This window comes from Staurois parvus, unplaced genomic scaffold, assembly GCF_062004578.1.
Source record: "Staurois parvus isolate SC_StPar_1 unplaced genomic scaffold, SC_StPar_1.0 ptg000287l, whole genome shotgun sequence".
Taxonomy (NCBI): domain Eukaryota; kingdom Metazoa; phylum Chordata; class Amphibia; order Anura; family Ranidae; genus Staurois; species Staurois parvus.
The window spans coordinates 29243768-29266183 of NW_028318083.1; the positions used below are offsets into that span (position 1 = coordinate 29243768).

General features: G+C 45.8%; 1 protein-coding gene across 1 annotated transcript in view; it reads right to left on the reverse strand.

Moving 5' to 3' along the window:
• The window catches only part of LOC149458470 (1,25-dihydroxyvitamin D(3) 24-hydroxylase, mitochondrial-like), a 53557-nt gene that overhangs the window by 23690 nt on the left and 7451 nt on the right, over positions 1–22416 (reverse strand). Inside the window, exons 3-6 of the mRNA XM_089682356.1 lie at positions 12834–12927; positions 11188–11284; positions 11017–11108; positions 8638–8749 (exon numbers count right to left, since the gene is read on the reverse strand). Of these exons, the coding sequence (XP_089538482.1) occupies positions 8638–8749; positions 11017–11108; positions 11188–11284; positions 12834–12927 (395 nt within the window). The remainder of the gene's footprint in view (positions 1–8637; positions 8750–11016; positions 11109–11187; positions 11285–12833; positions 12928–22416) is intronic.

Here is a 22416-nt window from a genome sequence, read left to right on the forward strand (position 1 = left end):
ATAAAAAATGGTGAGAAGCTGGAAAGCCAAAGAAGGAAGAAAAAAAGTGTAGAAGAAAAAAAAAAAAAAGGGGGGGGTAAGGGTCAAAGGGGAAGGAGACTAAGGGGGGGGCGGTATGGATAGACATGTCATATAGGTGGAAGCTCCAAGGACAGAGCTGGTGTGTTCATCCCCTAGGGGATAGAGACATAAAGCAGACAATCGGGCACCAGGGAAAAGGAGTGTCTCACTACCTGATCAGTGAAAGGGATATAATAGAAAAGTGTTATCGACAGCCTAGCAAGGGTCGAGGAGTCAATACAATACAGAGTGTAATACAAAGCCACAGGTCTGGCTCAGAGTCAGGTAGAAAGACCCATGATGGAGTGGTATTCGTGGGTCGTTCGGAAGTGAATCCAACACGGCCAAGTATGGGAGAATTTAGTCGGGTTATCTTGGGAGGAAGCAATCAGCTCCTCCATCTCTGCAATTCTTCCTAGACGAGTGAACCAATCTTTTATTGAGGGGGGTTGAGTAGATCTCCAAAGCACAGGAAGACAGAGTCTAGCAGCATTAATCATATGCATAGCTAACGATCGGAAGTATAGATGTTTGGGGAGCGGTGTATGGTGGAGGAGAAATTGGGCCGGGGAGAAATCGAGAGGTAAAGTGGACACTGACGAGGTTATACGGTGGACTTCCTGCCAGAAGGGCAGGACGATAGGACAGGACCACCAAATATGGAGAAGGGACCCATCAGGTGCTCCACATCTCCAACAATTATTGGGTAGAGAAGGGTTAAAACGATGAGTTCTGGAAGGGGTAATGTACCAACGGGAAGCTAGCTTGTATCCGTTTTCTTGGCTCGATACATTCAGCGAACATTTGTGGGAGTATGTAAAAATTTGGTCCCAATCTGAGGAAGAAAAATCTATATCAAGGTCTCTCCTCCAAGCTCGGCAAGCGGGGAGCGAGTTAGGATTCCCATCACCGGTGAGAAGGAGGTACATGGATGAGATTAGATGCCGCTGGGGTTCAGCCTTAGAACAAATTGATTCAAAGGGGGTGAGAGGACGAGTCCATTTGTGGCGGTGAGCAGAGGATGTGAGAAAATGCCTGATTTGAAGGTAGGCCCAAAAGGGGAAGGTACGATCTTTCATGGTGCTCGCCAAAGAGGAGTAGGATTTCAATTGGCCTTTATGAAAAAAGTGTTCCGCTTTCACCTGGTCATACGGCCAATGTTCCGACAGGAAGGCCTTGTGCATGCCCGGAGGGAAGTCCGGGTTTAAGCAAAGGGAGGTTAAAGGGTTGGGGGCATCCGAGATGGAGGCCGACTTGCATGTCAAGCGGAAGATGCTCAAGGTAGGACCAATCAGTGGATGAGTGAGAAGGGCCTGGGGGGTATGTTTCGTCAAGAGCCACGGGATCGAAGCTATAGGAGAAGGAGAGAAGGAGTTTTTGAGATGCACCCAGTCTTTGGTAGTCGAATGAATATTCCAATCTATAATTCTGCAAAGATGGCATGCCCAATGATATTGCCTGAGGTCTGGGAGCCCAATCCCACCCCTGGATTTGGGGAGAACCAATTGGCAGAAAGATATGCGCGGACGCTTGTGGTTCCAAAGGAAGAAGGAGCACATTCTCCTACATGATGCGAAAAAGGCGGGTGGCAATTGGATAGGTAAGGTTTGAAATAAATAGAGGAGGTGGGGGAGAATGTTCATTTTTAATATAGCAGCTTTGCCGAACCAGGAAAAGCATGGTCGATGCCATTTAGTGAGATCCTCCTGAATGGATTTAAGTGCTGGGATAAAGTTTTTTACGTAAAGGTCAGAGAGGTCGCACGTAAGCTGAATGCCCAGGTAAGTGAGAGTCTCACTGTCCCATCTAAACGGGAACTGCGATCGGCAAAATGAGACTACATCAGAAGGGAGGGTGACATTGAGGGCGTATGACTTTGAATGGTTGATTCTAAGGTTCGACATGTATTGAAAAAGTGAGAAATCTTTAAGCAAATTGGGCAAGGTGGTCCGAGGTTCCGTTAGAAACAGCAAAATGTCATCCGCATAGGCGGCGAGTTTATACTTTTGAGCCGGTGCGGAAACGCCCTTAATATCTGGGTTGGAACGGAGTTTACGTAGCAGTGGCTCTAATGATAGCACAAAGAGGAGAGGAGAAAGGGGGCAGCCCTGGCGCGTGCCATTGCCGAGAGAGAAATGGTTCAATAAATGGCCATTCACCCGAGCCTGTGCCGTGGGTCCAGAATACAAGGTCATGATGAAATTAAGCATGTGTTCTCTAAAACCAATCGCCTGAAGGGTTGCCCTCAAATAATCCCAGGACACTCTGTCAAAGGCCTACTCAGCGTCCAAAGAGAGAAGGAACCCAGGATTCATTGATGTGCGAAGCCAATGGATAAGGTTGAGGGCCTTGATAGTATTGTCTCTCGCTTCCCTGCCAGGGATGAAACCCACTTGATCGAGGTTAATCAAAGAAGGGAGTAAGGGGAGGAGACGGTTGGCCAGAATTTTAGCATAAAGTTTCACGTCTACATTCAGAAGGGAGATGGGCCTATAATTGGAAACCAAAGTTGCATCCTTATCTCCTTTGGGTATGACAGTGATGTGCGCTTCTAGAAGGCGATGACACGGCACAGGGAGTGAAGAGAAAGTGTTGAAAGCCGAGAGGAAGGGGTTGGACAAGACGGTTATAAACTCCTTGTAATATACTGCAGACAGGCCATCAGGGCCCGGGCTTTTACCAGACTTCATTTGTTTGACGGCCCGCGACAGTTCCTCTGCCGTGATATTTTGCTCCAGTTCCAGGGCGGATGTCTCAGAAAGTGCAGAAGGGCTATAAAGATGAAGAAAGTCCGAGATCACCGTGGCTCTGAGTTTGTTGGTTTCAGGTGGGGGACGTTCTGGAGGGAGGTTATATAATGCCTTATAATACTGCTCAAAATGAGAAGCAATGTCAGCATTAGTGGTGGCAAAAGAACCGTCTGGACCCCTGATTTTGTGGATTGTTAAGCTCGACTTTTTCGATTGAAGGGATCTGGCGAGGAATCTCCCGCTTTTGTTCGCAAACTCATAAAATAATTTTTGAGACAAGACATATCTACGTTTAGCCACCTTGCCAAGTTCGGTCAAAAGCTGCGTGCGAGTGTTTGTGAGTTCAGTCAAGGTAGAAGCCGCTTGACTGTGTTTGTGAACTCTTTCCAAAAACTGGATGCGCTCCAAAAGTCGTCGCAAATGTGCTTGTCTCTCCCTTTTACGCTTTGTAGCCATAGCTATGAGAACCCCGCGAATTACGCATTTATGTGCCTCCCATTGCGTCAAGGAGGAGGTATCTGAAGTCTGGTTGGTCGCGAAGTAATCTACCAATTGGGAGCGGATCTCGGCTTCGTTTGTTGGGTCGGAAAGAAGAGATGCGTCCAATCTCCAAATCTTAGAGCGGGAGTGTTTTTCAGGAAAACGCAACGTCATGGTTATGGGATGGTGATCCGATAGGACCATTGGTTCAATGGAGGTGTCATGAAGAAATGGCAGATCCACTTGCGAGAGAAAAATGTAGTCAATTCTGGAGTACTTATTGTGTGGAGGAGAAAAGAACGTATAATCTTTAACGTTCGGGTGTAAGATTCGCCAAGAATCGTGAAGTTGTAAATCCTGGAGTTGTGTGCGGATCTGTCTTAGGGATTTGTATGGTAAAAATGAACTGCCCGAGGAGGAATCCAGTAAGGGGCATAAAGGGACGTTAAGGTCTCCCCCCAAGATCAGTACACCCGACTGAAAAGAAGAAAGAGAGGTGGAGATTGAGCGGAAGAAGGGAACCTGCTTGGTATTGGGCGCATATAAATTTGCCAGTGTAATGGGTCTGTTGGCAAAAGTGCCTTTTAGAAACAGGAACCTACCTTCTGAGTCAGGGAGCGACTCCGTGATAGTTAAAGGGAGATGTTTCGCAATCAAGATGGCGACACCTTTTGATTTGGCATGAGGGTTAGGGGCATGATAGACTGTCGGATAACGTGAGTTAAAGAGCTTGGGAATGACATCCTGTCTAAAATGCGTTTCCTGAAGGAAAACGATATCCGCTCTTTGTTTAGATAAGTAGGAGAGCAGAATGGAGCGTTTTTCAGGCGTGTTCAAACCCTTCACATTAAGAGATAGAACTTTTAGTGATAAGTGTCCTGACAACGATTTGGGAGAAGACATGTCCAAAGAGGTATGTGAAAGCAACCTAAAAAGAAGGAACACGGGGTACTAAAAGGATGGGAATAGGATTGAGGGGGGGGGGGGAGAAAAAAAAAAAAAAAATTTAAAGAGATAAATGAAAGAAAAATAAAATAAAAGAAAAGAAAAATAAGAAAGGGGAAAGGAGGAGAGTAGATACAGGTAAGAAAAACCCCCCAAAAAAAACAGAACTACCAGCGGGAGGAGTAGACCAGCTAATCCACCTAGATATATAAGAAAAGGGGAGAAGAGAAAGGAAGAGAAGATGGGGGGGGGTTAAGGGGTAACAGAAAAGAGAAAGGAGGGAGTAAAAACAGCCGGCAAGAGTCAGTAAAAGCTCTCCGAGCTTACTGTGTGGGGAACGCAGTGGGTCGAAATCCAAAATAAAAAAGAGGCCCGCCGTGCGGAAGACCTTAAAAGGTGCAGGGAATGGAGAGGTAGGGCGAGGATAGGGCATGCACAGAGAGGGACTACACCCAGCCGGCGAGGGAGATGTATCAACCCTCACCTGGTAGGGCGTATGGCTCAGGATTTAGCGAGAAATTGGGGTCAAGAACAGAACGGTAGCCTGCGCTAGGAGGGAAGTGAGGGAAGTGAGACAGGCAACAAGCCATATCAATGGTTGGGAGATACACATATGAACAGAGCACTACGTAGGAATTCTAAAGCGGAAATATGGTGTCACGAGTATACCGTGGTGGAACTACTAGGAGTGTCGTCCTCAAAGGTATGACTTCATAGAACGGTCAGACCGCCCTTTCCTCAGGGAGAGAACAGGCAGTGTCTCACAACACATGAAGTCACAAATTATTGGCAGAGGAACAGTAAGGCATGACATGTGCAAAAAAACATACAGCTCAAATATCGCATATCAAAAAAACACAATATACTAAATTGAAAACAACTAATATGACAGAACGACCCCCCCCGGCCTGGACTCTCAAGGTACTCCTGGACTCGAGCAGCACCTCATATCAGATAGGAGGAAATGCGTGGGGAGGGAAGAAGAAGGCACAGGCAGAGTACCTACATTGGAGCCTCATCAGAGGTACTCATTAGTATGCAGAGGGTGGAAAAGGATACAGAGCGGGATGGGAGAGACCGATTTCTGCTAGGAGTCTCCATCCGGAGAGCTTATTGAGGTGATGCTCGTTCACAGGTGCACAGTAACAATGTGAAGGTAAAAAAAAAAAAAAAATTATAAGCAAAGGTTTCCCCCACCCCCCACCCCTCCCAATCCAAACTCAGCAACCCGCTCATCAGAGTACATGAAAAAGGATAACTGGTGCTGGGGAACTCTCTTCATCCTCTCCTAACTCGGTCTTCTGGAAACGGTGCAAGGCGAGTTGAATACGATACGTGTGGAGGGACATAAAGCCCTTCAGTGGCGAACCCGATATCCTCGGAGGTCCCCAGGATAGGCTCGGAGTCAGCTGTGCAGGAGATGGAAGAGGATCGGAGCCCTCCGGAGTCCACCCGGGGTCTCTAGATGGCAATAGACCTATCAGAGGTGTCATGGAGGAGGTTGGGCACTAAATTGGTTGTAGACCCGATATTCCCGTTGCGGAGCGACAGCGGTGGTGCAGAAAATGGGCGGGTAGAAGGGAGGAACTTATTGGAATATTCTGTGCCAAACAATCGTTAAGGGTCAAGAGTCGTAGGGATGAGATCTCAGTGGCCCCAGATGCATAGGGCTGCCTGTGTGCAAGAGTACCAATGAGTCCAGTCCAGATCATGTGGAGGGAAGATCCCAGGATGATAGATCAGAAAGCTCCATAGGTAAGGTGAAATGGGACAAGGATTTTGCAGACAAAGTCCGAAGAGTGGCTGAACGGATCCTGAGCAGTGAAACCAGCGGTAGTGTATAGTAAATTAAGGAAATCAGGACAGAGTTTAGAGAAGGGTCTCTAAGCTTCATGACGAGGCCTGCTATGAGCAGGAGAGGCCGTCGGGCTGGTTATGCTGGTAGAGCCATTGGTAGAACCAATCGGCGTCGGCGAGAGCCAGGGCCCTGCCATTCCATATCACTTGACGTCGGTCCGGATTCCGGAACACCTGGGAGACGCATATTGCTGTACCAATCGGGGAGGTCGATTAGTGGGATATCTAGGGAAGTACAGAAATTAGGCAGATCCTCCGGAACTCGTAGGTAGGCTGTGCGCCCCTGCGCCTGTGCGGAAAGACAAAATGGGAAACGCCACCTATATGATATGTTATGGGAACGGAGTACATCCAATAGGGGGTGAAGTTCCCGTCTTTGTTGCAGAGTAAGATTGGAGAGATCCTGGAATAAATGTATTTCTGACCCCTGATATAAGAGGCGCCGTCTGTCCCTGGCGCGCCTGAGGATGTCCTCTTTAATTGGGAAGCTGACTAGGCAACATATTACATCTCTTGGGGGATCAGAATCTCTGCCCCTGGGACGGAGTGCTCTGTGTGCCCGTTCCAACTCTATAGGTGTGGCCGGTGGGCGACCTAGTAGGTCATTAAAGATCGCCACAACCGTTGTAGAGATGTCGTTCGGTTCCACAGATTCTGGCAAACCACGGAGTCGAATGTTATGTCTGCGTCCACGGTTATCCAAATCCTCTATTTGTCTGTAGAATTCGCGGATATGTGATGCGTGTGAGACTGTTGTCTGCTGTATGTCTGCTATGGCATCTGCATTAGTGCGGTTAGCAATTTCCACTCCCTCCAGCCTTGTGCCCAAGGAAAGCAGGTCATTTCGTAGGTCACTGAGGGCGGTGGTGAGTGTGACTTTAATGTCTGCAGCCACCGCCTGAAGATCTCTGAGAGACACTGCCTGGGAGTCAGAGGAGAGATCATGCTGCGGGACTGCATCTGTGACATTCTCAGTGTCACTACTGTGAGCACAGGCTGCCGTTGAGGAGGGAGGAGGGGGGGGAAAGGGGGAAGCTGTATGGGACCTGTCCCTCTGCTGGGAGCGGAACAGCTTCTGTATATGCCGCGATTGCGGCTGAGTAAGGACCTGTGGGGAACGGGAACGGGAACCGGGTGTGTTCCGGTCCGTTTTCCCCATGGTTATGTGCCCCTGCCTCACCCGATCCTCGGTGCAGTGTGAGGAGAAGTCTTCGGCCGGCGGGAGCTCCTGGCTTAAGTGGCCATTCCGGACTGCGGCAGACCACGCCCCCCGACAAGTGCTCATTTAACTACTATTGTAAGTTGAAAATTTAGTGGAAGTAAATTATTATTATTTTTTTTTTTTTTGCTGCACTTAGAGGGCATTGCTTCTCCTCTTTTTATAGTTCGTACAGAGTCTCTCCGAGCTCTTTTTGAATTGGCTGCCACTGAGTCAAGCATTCTTATCCCTTAACCACATTTGGACTCTAAGGACTTTACCTATGTGGTTCATTTACTAGCCATCATATAATACATCTGGACTTTTTCCTCTTAGTGTGCCAAATATCTCTCTTGTTCTTATACTTTATTATTTACAGTATAAAACATAACATTCGTATTTGTGTTATACAATACAAATCATTTTATTTTTACATTTATAGAGTGCATACATGTAAACCCCCCAAAATGTATGCAGAGTATCTGTGTGGGCAGCTGGCTAGCACTTGGTAATTGTTTCACACCCTCAAACTAAACTCCTCAGAAAAAAAGTGCAGTACTGTCCAAAAACACAAACCAGTGCAATCCAAAGTACTTCTAATAAAATGTATGTAATTCAGACTTTATCTTACAAATTTAAGCAAAAAATATAAATATGTATCAGAAATTATATAAATAAACAAATATACATCAATACATATAGTGAATCAGCCTTAAATTTTGGATCAACCAAACTCCATGTGCTAAAACATATTGCTCAATAAACATGTGCAAATAAATAAAATAAATAACTTCTTCTAGATCCACAATATCCCCCCAAAAGTCCCTAATTTAAAATCCATTGTCAATCAGCATGTACGCCACTGCCAGCTCACCGAAAAAAAAACCTGATGACTGCATACAATCAATCAATTAATCTCAGATGGTTACACTAGCTGAATAACAGCCCCCAAGATGTCATCAACTATATATAAAAGGAAGAGACAAGGATAGTGGTGACATTATTGTCCAAATATAGTCATGAAGCAATAATGTAAGGCTTCATTCCCCACACATTTGCTTTCATGGCTGCGGATTCTCGGCCATGTAAGTGAATGGGTTGGGTGATGTCATGGCTGGTAAGGATGCATTGGCTGCAATAGTAGCGGCACTGGCAGCCAGAAGCAGTTACATTCATCCACGCTGAGTACCCAAAATGTTGTGTGTTTGGACGAACATCTGAACAGTCCATATTTAGTCCGAACAAACTTTTGGACTGAACACTAAGTTCATCCCTACTGTCAATTACAAAGTAATAGGTACCTACAATCATATGTTACTCCACATGCAAATTATTATGACTGAATACCTGTTGAAAATATATAATCCCAAGCTTCTGTATGTTTTTGCCATGATCTTGTGTTAAATTGCTTGTGAAGATCTGCTGAAGTTACAATCAGAGGGCCTAAGTACTGCATCATCTGTGAAAGAAAACAACATGCATATTTAGCTAGCTGATGTCATTTTTAAACAGTTATAAGTGTACATATTCTATTTAAGTTTATACCTTGTGTTTCAGTTGTTTAATTTCTAATTAGAGTATAGGGATTCTGCCTAACAATTTTTAAATATTGTTTGAATGAAAAGAAATAAAAATGGTACAAAAAATACAAAACAGACATAAGAAACAGTACAAAAGGATTAAAAAAGAAAAATACTTAAAGTAGAACTAAAGTCAAAAATTTTTTTTCATTTTAGATGGCATAAGGGAGAGATATAACCCCTGTCAGGTGTTTTTTTACTAGCAGTGTCCCATTGGGGAGATGGCACCCAATGGGACAGGTGTTCTAATCCCTCTCAATTCTGTCTAAAACTGTAAAAAAAAATTACCTTTAAATATACTTTAGGTACAATCGCCTGCTTGTGGGTTCCAAGCAGAGTCCAATTCACTTGCAGAGTAAGTGGTTTGCAGTATTATTAGTAGTTCTAATGTCATATGAGAGCTATTATTGCCAAATGCAACAGCTTTTTGTAGTCCGTGGAAAGGGTTTTCCAGATCTAATCAAGGGTCTTGGGAAATGTGTCAATAGGGGTTCTGGAGTATTATATTATGCTTCAGCGGGCACATACCTAATGCCAGCTATCCTAAATATATCCATATTTTCATATAACAAGGTTTCACAATGTGACAACCAACGTACTATATAACAGAATGATTTTAGAGATCATTAGAAAAAAAAAAATGGATCTTATGCATATTTCCCTTAGGAGATCTAATGTGTTTTATTAGCCTTCTGAACCTTGTAGTATGAACCTATCTAGTGTCTATCTGTTTGGTATCTTCTCATACAATAAGATGGCCACTTATTTTGTTATGGTTACTCCTTCAGAACAGGACTTATGAATTATGTAAAAAGTTTGGTTCTGATAGTTAAAAAAAAAAGAAAGATTTAGAATGTGCTTTAACCTCCCTAGCGGTCTGATTATGTCCATATTTCTGTGCTCAAAGCGGTACATTTTTTGCATGGAAATATGTATTTTTTTTATTGTAGGCCTGTAATTTTTAGGAATAACTCACTGAAATCTGTCCGAACAAGAGTCTAGTAAACATCCCGGGTATGTTAAAATTTTAAACATGAAATCATAAATTATAATTTAATAAATAATCATAAACAATAATAAAATAATAATAATACATTTAATTCAATAATATAATCAAACCAAAAACACTGAAATTTGAAATATAGCGCCAAGTTCGCATAGCACTGAGCAAAGTCGCAAAATCGTTTTCAGTGTCTGATGACGAATTTCCCCACGAATCATTATCACTCAATTCTGCAAGTAGTTCTAATTTACGATCGCTGTTCTCTAGCTGATCTAAAACCACTTTTGACCTAAAGGGATGCTTTTTGGATGCCATGGACATTTCTCAGTTTCCAGGCAGAAAGAACAGTAAAAATGCAGGCAGGGCACGGGACAAAGTACTAGGGACAAAATGTATGTGAAATGGTTTGATACAGTAATGTTTTACTATGTGATTTTAGTCAATTTAGTGAATGTCACTTTTTGTCATTGTCGTCGCAGGGGATGGAACCCAGAAGACAGATGCTGGCATCCGCTGGAGGACATTGCAGGGGACACTGTAGGAGGGACATCGCGGGAGCGCAGGACAAGGTAAGAGAAGAACAGATCCTGGAGCAGCGCCGCATGGTAAGCCCGACTGTAGCTCGGGGTTACCGCTTGTGGTACTGTAACTTTACCCCAAGCTACACTCGGGAATAACGCCAGGGAGGCTACACTCTCTGCTAGACTATTTACAACAGGCCTTACTAGGAATCTTTGGAAAAGTCTACTAGAGGAAGTTTATGACGTGTCTGCATTCTATTTACATTTCCCTGCATTGTGTCAAAATCTGGGCTGTGATCTGTTTGGGCTGTTTGTGTGTCAACCCCACCCCCAGGAATGCCTAGCCTAGGCATGAAATTTAAATCTGACCATTTGTGTTAGCAACTTACACATTTTGTAGAAAACGAGGGTTTGAGACTCACCTGACCTCACTATCTTCACAATTGAGTTTAGATACATTTGAACCTTTAGTAATCCCATTTCAAAATGCTGCCTATACAAATTCTCATCAATTTAATAACCCCTAGTTTTAAATCGATGGCTTGATATCATTTACATTTTAAAACAAGAATATTTTGGGGTGAAAGATGAATAATCAGAAATTAGAATTAATGTTTTGTACCTTTTTTACTGATTTTATGAAAGTCAAGGCATCTTCGTTACAAGCTTCTTGGAAAAGTCCACATCTCTCATTGTACAGGACTGAACAAATTACTAAAAAAAGGACATAACCAAAGCTTAGATGAGTTACAAGGTAAAAAGCGTACAAATTTTTTTTGTTTACTTTACTTACTTTCATATGAAAGTTTGTTTAGTTCAAGGTACAGATCATCAATTTTCCCATATTGGTCACTTAGTTGGCCTATGTATTTGATAAAATCTTCCAGTACCTAAATAGTGAAATAAAAAAACAGCTGCTTAAATGTATTTTTAATTAAGTGAAACAAGCTTGTATTCTCCTGAAACAGTAATTTATGTGCAAGAGAAGTTCATACTGTTAAGGGGGATTTTTTTTTCCACTTTGAATAGAAAAAGTGTTGGATTTAACTCCTGTAAGGTTTGTTTTTGCTATCTGTGTCACACTGGGGAGATTTTCCATATCCAAAAAAAGGAAGTGAGAGAAAATCCCACTAAAGTGAAGAAATCCCATGGTTGTCCCCAGGGTCGCCAGCTCAGCAGCACACATTCAAGCAGCTCCCAGGGCATACCTGCATGAGCTGTTTTTTTACTTTGAAAGGAGATGATGGGAGGAGGAAGTCAGGTGGTCCAACAGTCCTTACTTGGGTAATCATTGACATCGCTATCTGGCAATGCTCCAAACAGGATCAGCGGTAATTGGAGGGTGGGTTGCAGCCAGCTGGCAGCCATAATTCAGTAGTGACTTGCTGAAGTAGCTGTGCACAGTGAGAATTGACTGGATTGATTGGCTGGGAGTCCTGTGGATGGAACAATCTTTGCAGAGAGGCAGGCATGAAATTGGCAGGAACGACAGCTACAATTTCAGAAAGAAATGACAGACTTCCACTAGGTACTTTTTTCCTAATTTTGTGGTCACAAACACAGGATGCTACCACTATGTTTGGATGTTCTTCATCAAAATAGCCACTGCACAGAGCTGGCGATCATAGCGCCCATGAGGAGGTATTTTCCTGATTTACGTTATTCTTTTGAGAGCTGAGGAGAGCCAACAATCTTTTGGGAGCTGACCAGATGGAGCTGATAATCATAGTAAACAATTATTTATTTCTTATGATCATCAGCTTCACCTTGTGGACATAATGTGGCATTTTTTTTATTTGTGCTATACTTATGAATAAAGAGCATCTGACCTGGAGAGAAAATACCCTGGTAAAATAAAATTTTGCTGAAAATTCACACAGAATGAATATACATATAGTGTCACAGAAAGAATAGCTCTGCATTTTTTATTTTATTTTATAATTACATCCTTTCTTATTGCTGGAACAAGAATTTGAAGTAAGAAGAGCTGCATGTATTTGGTTTGTCTGCAAGAAAGTTTACATTCTGCATTACAGTGATGGAATTATTTCTAAGTACATGTGGAGTGAGTGGACCAGAAAACACAATTTGCACCCACATCACTGTCCCCAATGTCGTACCTTGCTATAGACATGCTAGCGAATAAAGTCTGTTATGTCTGTGTGTTGTTCAGATATAGTATGACATAGGTTTCACCCTTACCTACTCTTTTTAAATGTCTTCAAATCAAGTATTAGGTTGATTTTTTTTAAGTTATCTGACCTCTTTCTCACACTTTACTAGATACAAAGACCAGTGACGTTGAATAGTAATCATGTATTTTCCATGATTTTATCTTTTAAAACCATAATTTTAGGCTTTCTTTGACCTTTTAGAAAATGATCATAACAATGCCAGGTTTGTTTCTCTATTAATACCTACATATTTTAGGTTATTTACCTCATTAATCTTTACATCCATTTTTGCTATTTCTTTAGGTCTCATCAGGTGACCTTGCACAGTTTTTCTCATGTTATGCCATTCTTCTCCTTCACTGTAAAATAAAACACATATATACACATATTATACACATAGCTCTTCCTCAAACTTAACACATAGTAGAAAACATTTAATATTATTTCAACGGACAGCAGCTTATTTTTTAAAGAAAACACCACTTATGATGAAAACCATTGCAGTGCCTTCACACAACATTTAGTAGTCCAAAGGCAGATTGGCTATGCTAGAAATCTTTAAAAATTCTTAACTGTTCCTTATTGTGATGCAGATATACATTTGAAGATGTAACTCACATTGTAAAGAAATTTGCAGTTTTCCTGGATCACTAGGTGCAGGATCATCAGATGGATTTTTAAATATAGGAACAAAGTCACAAATTATTAAGTGTGCAGTCCCAAGTACTGAATAGGTCCCTGCAAATAATCCCTTCAATGAGGTTGTAAATCCCAGTATTTCAAATCAAAACAATAGCCAAACCTTTGCAGCTATGTAGAGTGGAAACTATTTAACCATAACATATGCAATTGTTTTTACATTTTTAAAATAGTTAGCCTATATATCTGTATACAGTTTGCAAAGCATTATATGAAGGATAATATGTTTAGGATTTCTGTTTGTCTAACTCAGGATTGTTAGAAGCAGTTTACAGTAATAGCAGGGACACCTTTTCTGAACAGGTGTACTAGATTATGTTTAAACTCACCCTTCCCCAAGGCACCACAAGGCAAGGGGGGTTGCTGAACTTGTCAGAATATGTAAGCCCCCTTTAGTATAAGGATGCTCTGACATCAGCCCCCATAGAGGAATGAGTATGGAATACATTAGTACAACTCCTTTCTCATTCCACAAATAAATGATGATAAAAGACTAAATAAAAACAACAACACCAGAAAAAGTCCTTTTTTAAATTCTTATTATTATTACTATGCTTTGTATTTTAAAGAAAGACAGTACAGTTACAATATAAGTCAATACAAGAGGGTTAGAAGGGCCCTGCTCCTGAGAGATTTCAATCTATTAGGGAGGAGCAAGTGGAACAAAAGGTAATAACTGTGAGGGATGGGCTGGTGGTAGAATTAAAAGATTTAGTTGTGAGGCAGGCTAGACTTCCCTGAAGAGAAGAGTTTTCAGGGATTGCCTAAAAGTGGACAAAGCAGGAGATAGCCAGACAGATTGGTATAGAGAGATCCAGAGGATGGAAGAGCTCTGGAGAAGTCCTGGAGATAAGCATGGGAGGAGGAGACCATGGATCTAGAGAGCAGGAGGTCTTGGGAGGAGCAGATGGTTTGGGTGATATATTGAGATAAGATTGGTGATGTAGCATGAGGCAGAGTTGTAAATTGCATGTATGTTACTATTATTAGTAGTAGTATTTTGATTTGTTGGGCAATCAGAAGCCATTGGAGGGATTGGCAGAAAGGGGAAGGAGACACTGAGTGGTTGGTAAAGTGGATAAGTCTGGCAGCAGCATTCATGATAGACTAAAGGGGGGTAGCCTATGTAGAGTTAAGGCTATGAGGAGGGAGTTACAAAAGTCGAAGTGTGATATAATAAGGGAGTTGCTTGGTGGTTTCATTGGTTAAAAAGGGGCATATTTTTGAGATGTTACAGAGATGAAGCCTACAAGATTTGGGCAATGATTGGATTTGGTGCTGAAAAAAGACGGGTCAGAGTCTAGGACTACACCTAGCACCCTGGGGTGGGGGGAAAGACTGATAGTTGTATCATTGATTGTGATGGAGAAGTTGGGGAAGGGAGCACAGGTGGGGGAATATTATGAGCTCAATTGTAGAAAGACTGAGTTTGAGAAAGTGGTGTGACATCCATATCGATATTTCAGTTAGTAACTTAGTAATGCACAAGGACACTGGAGGGGTGAGATGAGGTGTAGAGAGATGGATTTGGGTGTCACCAACATAGAGATGGTATTGGAAGCCAATGGGAGTGGAGAGAAGAAGATAGATTTGAAGGCATCACTGAAAGAACGCTGTGATAGGTAGCAGAATAAGGAAAAAGCAGAATCTTGTAAACCAAGGGAGTGGAATCTTTTTTTTAGGAGGAGTGGGTGGTCAACAGTGTCAAAGGCAGCAGAAAGGTCTATTAGTATGAGTATGGAGTAGTGTTTATTGGTTTTGGCAGTTAGTAAATCATTAGTGAGTTTTAGTAAGGCACTTTCTGTGCAGTGTTGTGAGTAAAAGCCAGCCTGTAAGGTTGTTATCAGTGAAGAAGGAGCTCAAGCAGTTGTAGACTAAGCTTTCTAGACATTTAGATGTAAATGGGAGCAAGGAGATGGGTCTTAAGATGTTCAGGCTGGAGGGGTTCAGTAAGGGCTTTTTAAGTATGGAGTGACCAGTGTATGTTTTAAAGAGGAAAGGAATGTCTCACAAGAGAAGGAGAAAGTGAAGATGTGTGTGAGGTAGCATAGAATAATTGTGACCATAGGGGCGGAGTGACCATAGGGGTTGTGAGGGAACAGGGTCCAAAGAACAGGTGTTTAGACAGGCTTCTGTGAAGGGTTTGGTGACATCTTCTGTGGTAAAAAGGTCAAAAAGAGGAAAGTGTTGAATGTGGTGTTAGACAGGATATGGTAAGTGGGGTAGATATCTGGGCAGTGGATATGTTCTCACAAATTGGATTACTCTTGATTTTGAAGTAATTGGTGGAAATAACTGGATGGAAGTGGTGGGGAACGAAGTAGCAAGATATACCTGTAGGTGCAGAAGAGCTGACAAGAACTGGATGACAGAGTACAAATGAGAGTGAAGAAATAGGTTTGTTTGGCAGCATGAAGGCATGAATTGTATTTTAGGAAGGCAAAATTATATAGGATGAAGGTTTGCAGGAATGTGGTTGCAATCGCCCCCAAGCACTGCTATGACTCTTGAGATTTCTGGTGTCACCGTCTGTCAAGGTTGTAATGGCTGGGGCCTGATTCTATGTGTAGTTAGAAGAGCAAGTGCATCCAGTGAGTACAAGAGTGAACTGGTGTAAACAGAAGTGGCCAGGTCAGGGCAGGGTGAGAAGGATGTGATCAGAGAGCTGAAAAGGTGTGCAAAGATGGGAGAATGCAAGGTAATGGGTGTTATCATCAGACTGAGTAAAGGTTGGTGTCCATTGCGTTAGGTCAAAAGATGAGGTTAAGTTGAGAAGCTGAATTGTAGCCTGACTGTAAATTTTAACAGGGATGTTAAAATCTCTAACAATGATAGTGAGTATTTCAGAGCAAAGAAATTAGGATAGCCAGCAAGAGAAGTTGTCAGGGATCTCCTCGATCCCCGCCGCGATGGGCTCGGCGCAGGCGCACTGCTCCACCCAGCGCACGGGCACTAGGTCCGGGCCGGCCGCGGCGTTCGAGTTCGCGCATGCGCAGTAGAAGCCGCGGCCGCCCGCTGGGCACCAATGGCAGCGCAGGGCGGGATATTTAAAGGTCCCTGAGCTGTCATTTCGTTGCCTTCTGGTCTTACCTGCTTCCTGTGTTCCTGTACCTGTGCCTAGTAAGTTATTGACCCGGATTGCCTTTGACCTTGCTGATTTCTCCTGCCCAGACCCTTGCTTGCCTGACCTCTCTCCCTGGATGCTCCTTATTAGATCTGACCTCCTGCTGCTGACCTGGCGTGTGACCCGACGATTCTCTGCCTGCTCCCTTGTACCTTACCGTCCTCTACAATACCGACTCGGCCTGTCTGACTACGCACTTGCTCAGCCATCCATCCATCCATCCCATCGGGGTCACCCGACCTCCTCACATCTGGCTCTCCCTGGTTGGAGCCCCTGGCGAACACCACTACCACTGACAGGTGTGCTCAGCAGAGGCGACCTGGTCTCGGGGTACTACAAGTCCATCCCCACCATCAGGGGCCCTGGTGAACAAGTACCCTGGGGCTTAGACTCCGCGCTCTGGGCACGCCTGACCAGTGGAGTGCTAGTGGTGCCGCTCGGCGGTCCCTCACAGTACCAGAAGGCCATGACTGAGCCTCGAGGAGGACTCTCCCCGTTGGACGAGGTTTGCAGGCACCTGGCTACCCTGACGCAAGCTGTAAACACATTACAGGACAGATGTCTGCAGATCGAGAATCGGTTTCAGGCCTGCACCATCTCTGTTCCTGTTTCACAGGCCCCGGCTCCTGCACCACCGGTCGCAGCAGTCCATGTGCCGGCTCCTGGGCCTCCCACATCACTCTCTATGGCGGAACCCCGAGTACCCTTACCCGAGCGCTTCCATGGGGATCGCACACGCTTTCGGTCATTCCGTGACTCCTGTCTGCTCTATTTTGAACTGCAGCCACGGACCTTTTTGACGGAATCAGTGAAAGTGGGGTTTGTTGTCTCCCTGTTGCAGGGTGAACCCCAAGACTGGGCCCACCGACTAAGGGGAAACAATGACCCTCACCTGGTTACGGTCGACAGCTTCTTTAACGCTATGGCCATCTTATATGATGACCCACAACGGGCAGCCTCGGCCGAGGCCACATTATACGCACTCCGACAAGGTCGGCGGGCGGCTGAGGAATACGCCTCTGACTTTAGGCGCTGGATGGGTGACACTCGTTGGAACGAGTTCGCACTCTTGCACCAGTTTCGTATGGGCCTATCAGAGGCTCTGAAAGACGAGCTCGCCCGGGTGGAGGTGCCCGAGACATTAGAGGACCTGATTGCACTCACTATCAAAATTGACCGTAGACTACGGGAGCGCAGATTGGAGAGGTCTGGTCAGGGTCGCGGAAATCCCTGGGGGTCATTTCAGGGATCCAGTCAACATACTAGGCCAAGCACCCAGAACCTGCCGTTTGAAGATGCTCCCGAACCCATGCAGCTAGGCCTGGCTCGGCCTAAACTATCGCCTGAGGAACGCCAGCGCAGACGCTCCCAGAATCTGTGCCTGTACTGCGGCGAAGCTGGTCACATGGTGCGTTCCTGCCCGCAGAAACTGAGTAAGTTCACCTCATCTTCTTTATCTATTGGCAATATGAACCCGTCCCAGTACTTAGTTGTTCCCCTCTCCTTTCAGCTTTCAGAAAGGACCGTGGAGGTGACGGCCATAGTTGATTCGGGGGCATGCAGCTGTTTTGTGGATATCAATTTTGCTCACCAGCAGGGTATTCCCCTCCGCCCAAAGGAGAAGGGGTTTCACATCTTTTTGGCTGATGGTTCCCGGATAAAGTCAGGGGTGGTTAACCAGGAGACCCCTTCCATTGTGACTTCCATTGCCGGTCAGCACCGGGAACTCCTCCGCCTGGATGCTATTGCATCACCCCTTTTCCCAGTCATTCTGGGGCTCCCTTGGTTGCGGGCCCATAACCCCCAAATTGACTGGGAGACTGGGGTTGTCTCGTTCCCTTCCCCATATTGTCGGGAACTGTGTCGAACTTCGGGCCCGGAGGTCCCCCAGGTCCTCCTGTGCTCTGAAGGGGATGACAGCCTAAAACAAGTGATCCCTGCAGCCTACCATGAGTTTCTTGATGTGTTCAGTGAACGGGGAGCAGATGCTCTACCCCCCCACCGCCCATATGACTGTCCTATTGATCTGTTGCCCGGTTCGGAAATTCCGTTCGGGCGAATTTTTCCCCTTTCTGAGCTAGAATTAGGGGCCCTGAAGGACTATATTGAGGATAGCCTCTGAAAGGGATTTATCCGTCCCTCCACTTCCCCAGCAGGTGCAGGGATCTTCTTTGTAGAAAAGAAGGACAAGACTTTGAGGCCATGCATTGACTATCGGGAACTGAATAGGGTCACCGTTAAAAATCGTTACCCATTACCACTGGTACCTGAATTATTCCAGAGCCTAAAAACTGCAGTAGTGTTTACCAAGTTGGACTTAAGGGGAGCCTACAATTTGGTTCGCATAAGGGAGGGGGATGAATGGAAAACGGCCTTCCGCACCCGTTTCGGCCATTTTGAGTACCTGGTCATGCCTTTCGGGTTGTGCAATGCGCCAGCCACCTTCCAACACTTTGTGAACGACATCTTTAGGGACTTCCTGGACATCTTTGTCATCGTCTACTTAGACGACATTTTAATTTTTTCATCCTCCCTGGGGGAGCACAGGGTACATGTATCAAAGGTGTTGGGGCGGTTGCGGCAGCACGGGTTGTACGCTAAAGCAGAGAAATGCTGCTTTGAACAGGCTAGCGTTACATTTCTGGGTCTGATCATCTCCACCACGGGGGTCGCAATGGACCCTCAGAAGGTCTCAGCAATCCTAGATTGGCCTGAACCCACGGACAGGAAAAGTGTCCAACGTTTTATTGGGTTCGCAAATTTTTACCGGAAGTTCATCAAGAACTTCTCGGGTCTGGTCTCCCCCATCACTCAGTTAACCAAGCTTGGGACGCGATTCAGATGGACGCCCGAGGCACAGGAAGCTTTTGAAGCATTAAAAAGGTTATTTACCTCGGCACCCATTCTGGGCCATCCCGACGCCTCCCTGCCCTACATCTTAGAAGTAGATGCATCTGAAAACGCGGTTGGCTCCATCCTTTCCCAGCGGAAGGGCGCCAAGGAATTACTCCACCCAGTAGCATTCTTTTCACGGAAACTTACCCCTGCGGAGAGGAACTACGACATTGGGGATCGCGAGCTACTGGCTATCAAAACCGCTTTAGAAGAATGGAGGTACCTGCTGGAAGGTGCCTCCCACCCCATCCTGATATTCACGGACCACAAGAACCTGGAATATCTGAGGACGGCCAAACGTCTACGCCCACGACAAGCAAGATGGGCATTGTTTTTCTCGAGGTTCCAGTTCCACATCACATACAGGCCCGGCTCGAAAAACACGAAGCCTGACGCGTTGTCACGCATGTACGAGGACACCAAGGAGATTCCAGTACCCGACACTATTCTTCCTGCAGGAAATTTCTTGGCCCTTCAGACAAACCTTCACTCCGAGATCCTGAGAGCGTCCACAGCAATGTCCACCTCCGATGGGGCCCCCCTCCAGAACAAGGAGGGACTCCTATGGAGGGAGGACCGGATTGTGGTGCCAGAGGATGCCCGAACCTTAGTCTTGGGACATTGCCATGACCATCCACTGGCAGGACATTTTGGGCCGGTCAAGACCCTGGAACTTCTCCGACGTTCCTTCTGGTGGCCGGACATGGCCAAGGATTGTAAGAACTACGTGGGCTCCTGTGCCATCTGCCAGCGGAACAAGCCTTCAAGGAATAAGGCGTGGGGCCTGCTACGTCCATTGCCCATCCCTGAACGACCCTGGCAGAAAATCTCCATGGACTTCATAGTCGAGCTTCCACCTTCACTGAACCACACAGCAATTCTCGTGGTCGTGGACCGCTTGTCCAAGATGGCCCATTTCATCCCTTTACGGAAAACCCCATCAGCAGCCGAGACGGCGCAAGTCTTCATCCGAGAGATCGTTAGACTGCATGGGGTTCCCGAAGACATCGTCTCGGACCGTGGGGTGCAGTTTACCTCGCGGTTTTGGAGGGCATTGTGCAAAGCCCTGGATATCAAGCTGTCCCTTTCCTCGGCTTTTCACCCTCAGACCAATGGCCAGACCGAAAGGACCAATCAGACCCTGGAGCAATACCTTCGATGCTACACATCATTCTCTCAGGACGACTGGGTGCCACTCCTCCCTTTGGCGGAATTCGCGTACAACAACGCTTGCCATTCAGCAACTGGACAGTCCCCGTTCTTCGCCAACTATGGGTTTCATCCTGTCTTCCTCCCGGACTTGGTCCCGGAATGCCCGATTCCAGCGACACAAGATGCACTGACCTTCTTCACCTCCAACAATAGGAAACTACAGGAAGCCATCCGTCAAGCCCAAGAGGACTACAAGAGGGCTTTTAATAGGAAGCGAAGAGGGGATCTGGTGTTGCAGCCCGGAGAGAAGGTTTGGCTGGCTACGTCGAACTTGAGGTTGCTCTGCCCGTCAAAGAAGTTGGGACCTAAATTTATAGGCCCTTTTTGCATCAAACGGATGGTCAATGAGGTGGCCTATGAACTTGTTCTCCCTGAGACACTCAAGATCCACCCTGTTTTCCACGTGTCCCTGTTGAAACCAGTAGTCCCTGATGCCTTCCCAGAACGGGAATCCAGGCCGTAACGGTTGAAGAGGAAGAAGAATTCGAGGTGGAGGCAATCCTGAAGTGCCGACGAAGGGGGGGCCAGACCCAATTTCTCATCAAGTGGAAGGGCTACGGCCCTGAGGACAATTCGTGGGAGCCAGCCCATAATGTCCATGCACCTAGGCTTGTCCGGGGGTTTCTTCGTGATCACCCGTGGTGGAGAGATCGGGTGGGCATCCGGAGGTTGCCCGTAGGGGGGGGGCAATGTCAGGGATCTCCTCGATCCCCGCCGCGATGGGCTCGGCGCAGGCGCACTGCTCCACCCAGCGCACGGGCACTAGGTCCGGGCCGGCCGCGGCGTTCGAGTTCGCGCATGCGCAGTAGAAGCCGCGGCCGCCCGCTGGGCACCAATGGCAGCGCAGGGCGGGATATTTAAAGGTCCCTGAGCTGTCATTTCGTTGCCTTCTGGTCTTACCTGCTTCCTGTGTTCCTGTACCTGTGCCTAGTAAGTTATTGACCCGGATTGCCTTTGACCTTGCTGATTTCTCCTGCCCAGACCCTTGCTTGCCTGACCTCTCTCCCTGGATGCTCCTTATTAGATCTGACCTCCTGCTGCTGACCTGGCGTGTGACCCGACGATTCTCTGCCTGCTCCCTTGTACCTTACCGTCCTCTACAATACCGACTCGGCCTGTCTGACTACGCACTTGCTCAGCCATCCATCCATCCATCCATCCCATCGGGGTCACCCGACCTCCTCACATCTGGCTCTCCCTGGTTGGAGCCCCTGGCGAACACCACTACCACTGACAGGTGTGCTCAGCAGAGGCGACCTGGTCTCGGGGTACTACAAGTCCATCCCCACCATCAGGGGCCCTGGTGAACAAGTACCCTGGGGCTTAGACTCCGCGCTCTGGGCACACCTGACCAGTGGAGTGCTAGTGGTGCCGCTCGGCGGTCCCTCACAGAAGTAATCAAGGAAGAGTTACACCAGTCCAGGAGGCTGATAAAAATAGACTTCAGCTATGTGTTTGCTAGAAAGCGTCAGGTTAGTACATGAACACTTAAATAGGCAGCACATAGAAAGAAACACAGGTTTATATTGCAGTAAACATTTAGACTGTATTACATAAGAGACGATAGCCACAAATATTGTTTAGTGGCTGGACAGTATATACTGTAAGCATATTGGTATAGCCACCATATAAGAGGAAGAGATAAGGTAGGTTTTATCTTGAGATTGCCTGTTTATTATTTAAGAGGCAATCACCACAAATAACGCATTGTTGCTGGATAGTATGAAAGCAGAACGCTTGAGCCACAGAACGAAGCAGATAGAAGGCAGATTTTATCTAGAAATAAAAATGAAATAAGAGTGTACCATTTGACAGAAGATAGCCTCAAATGTTGTACAGTGGTTGGACAATATCTAAGCAATTTAATAAAGCTGCAATGTAAGGGAGAAACGAGATTGGTTATTTCTAAATAAAAATT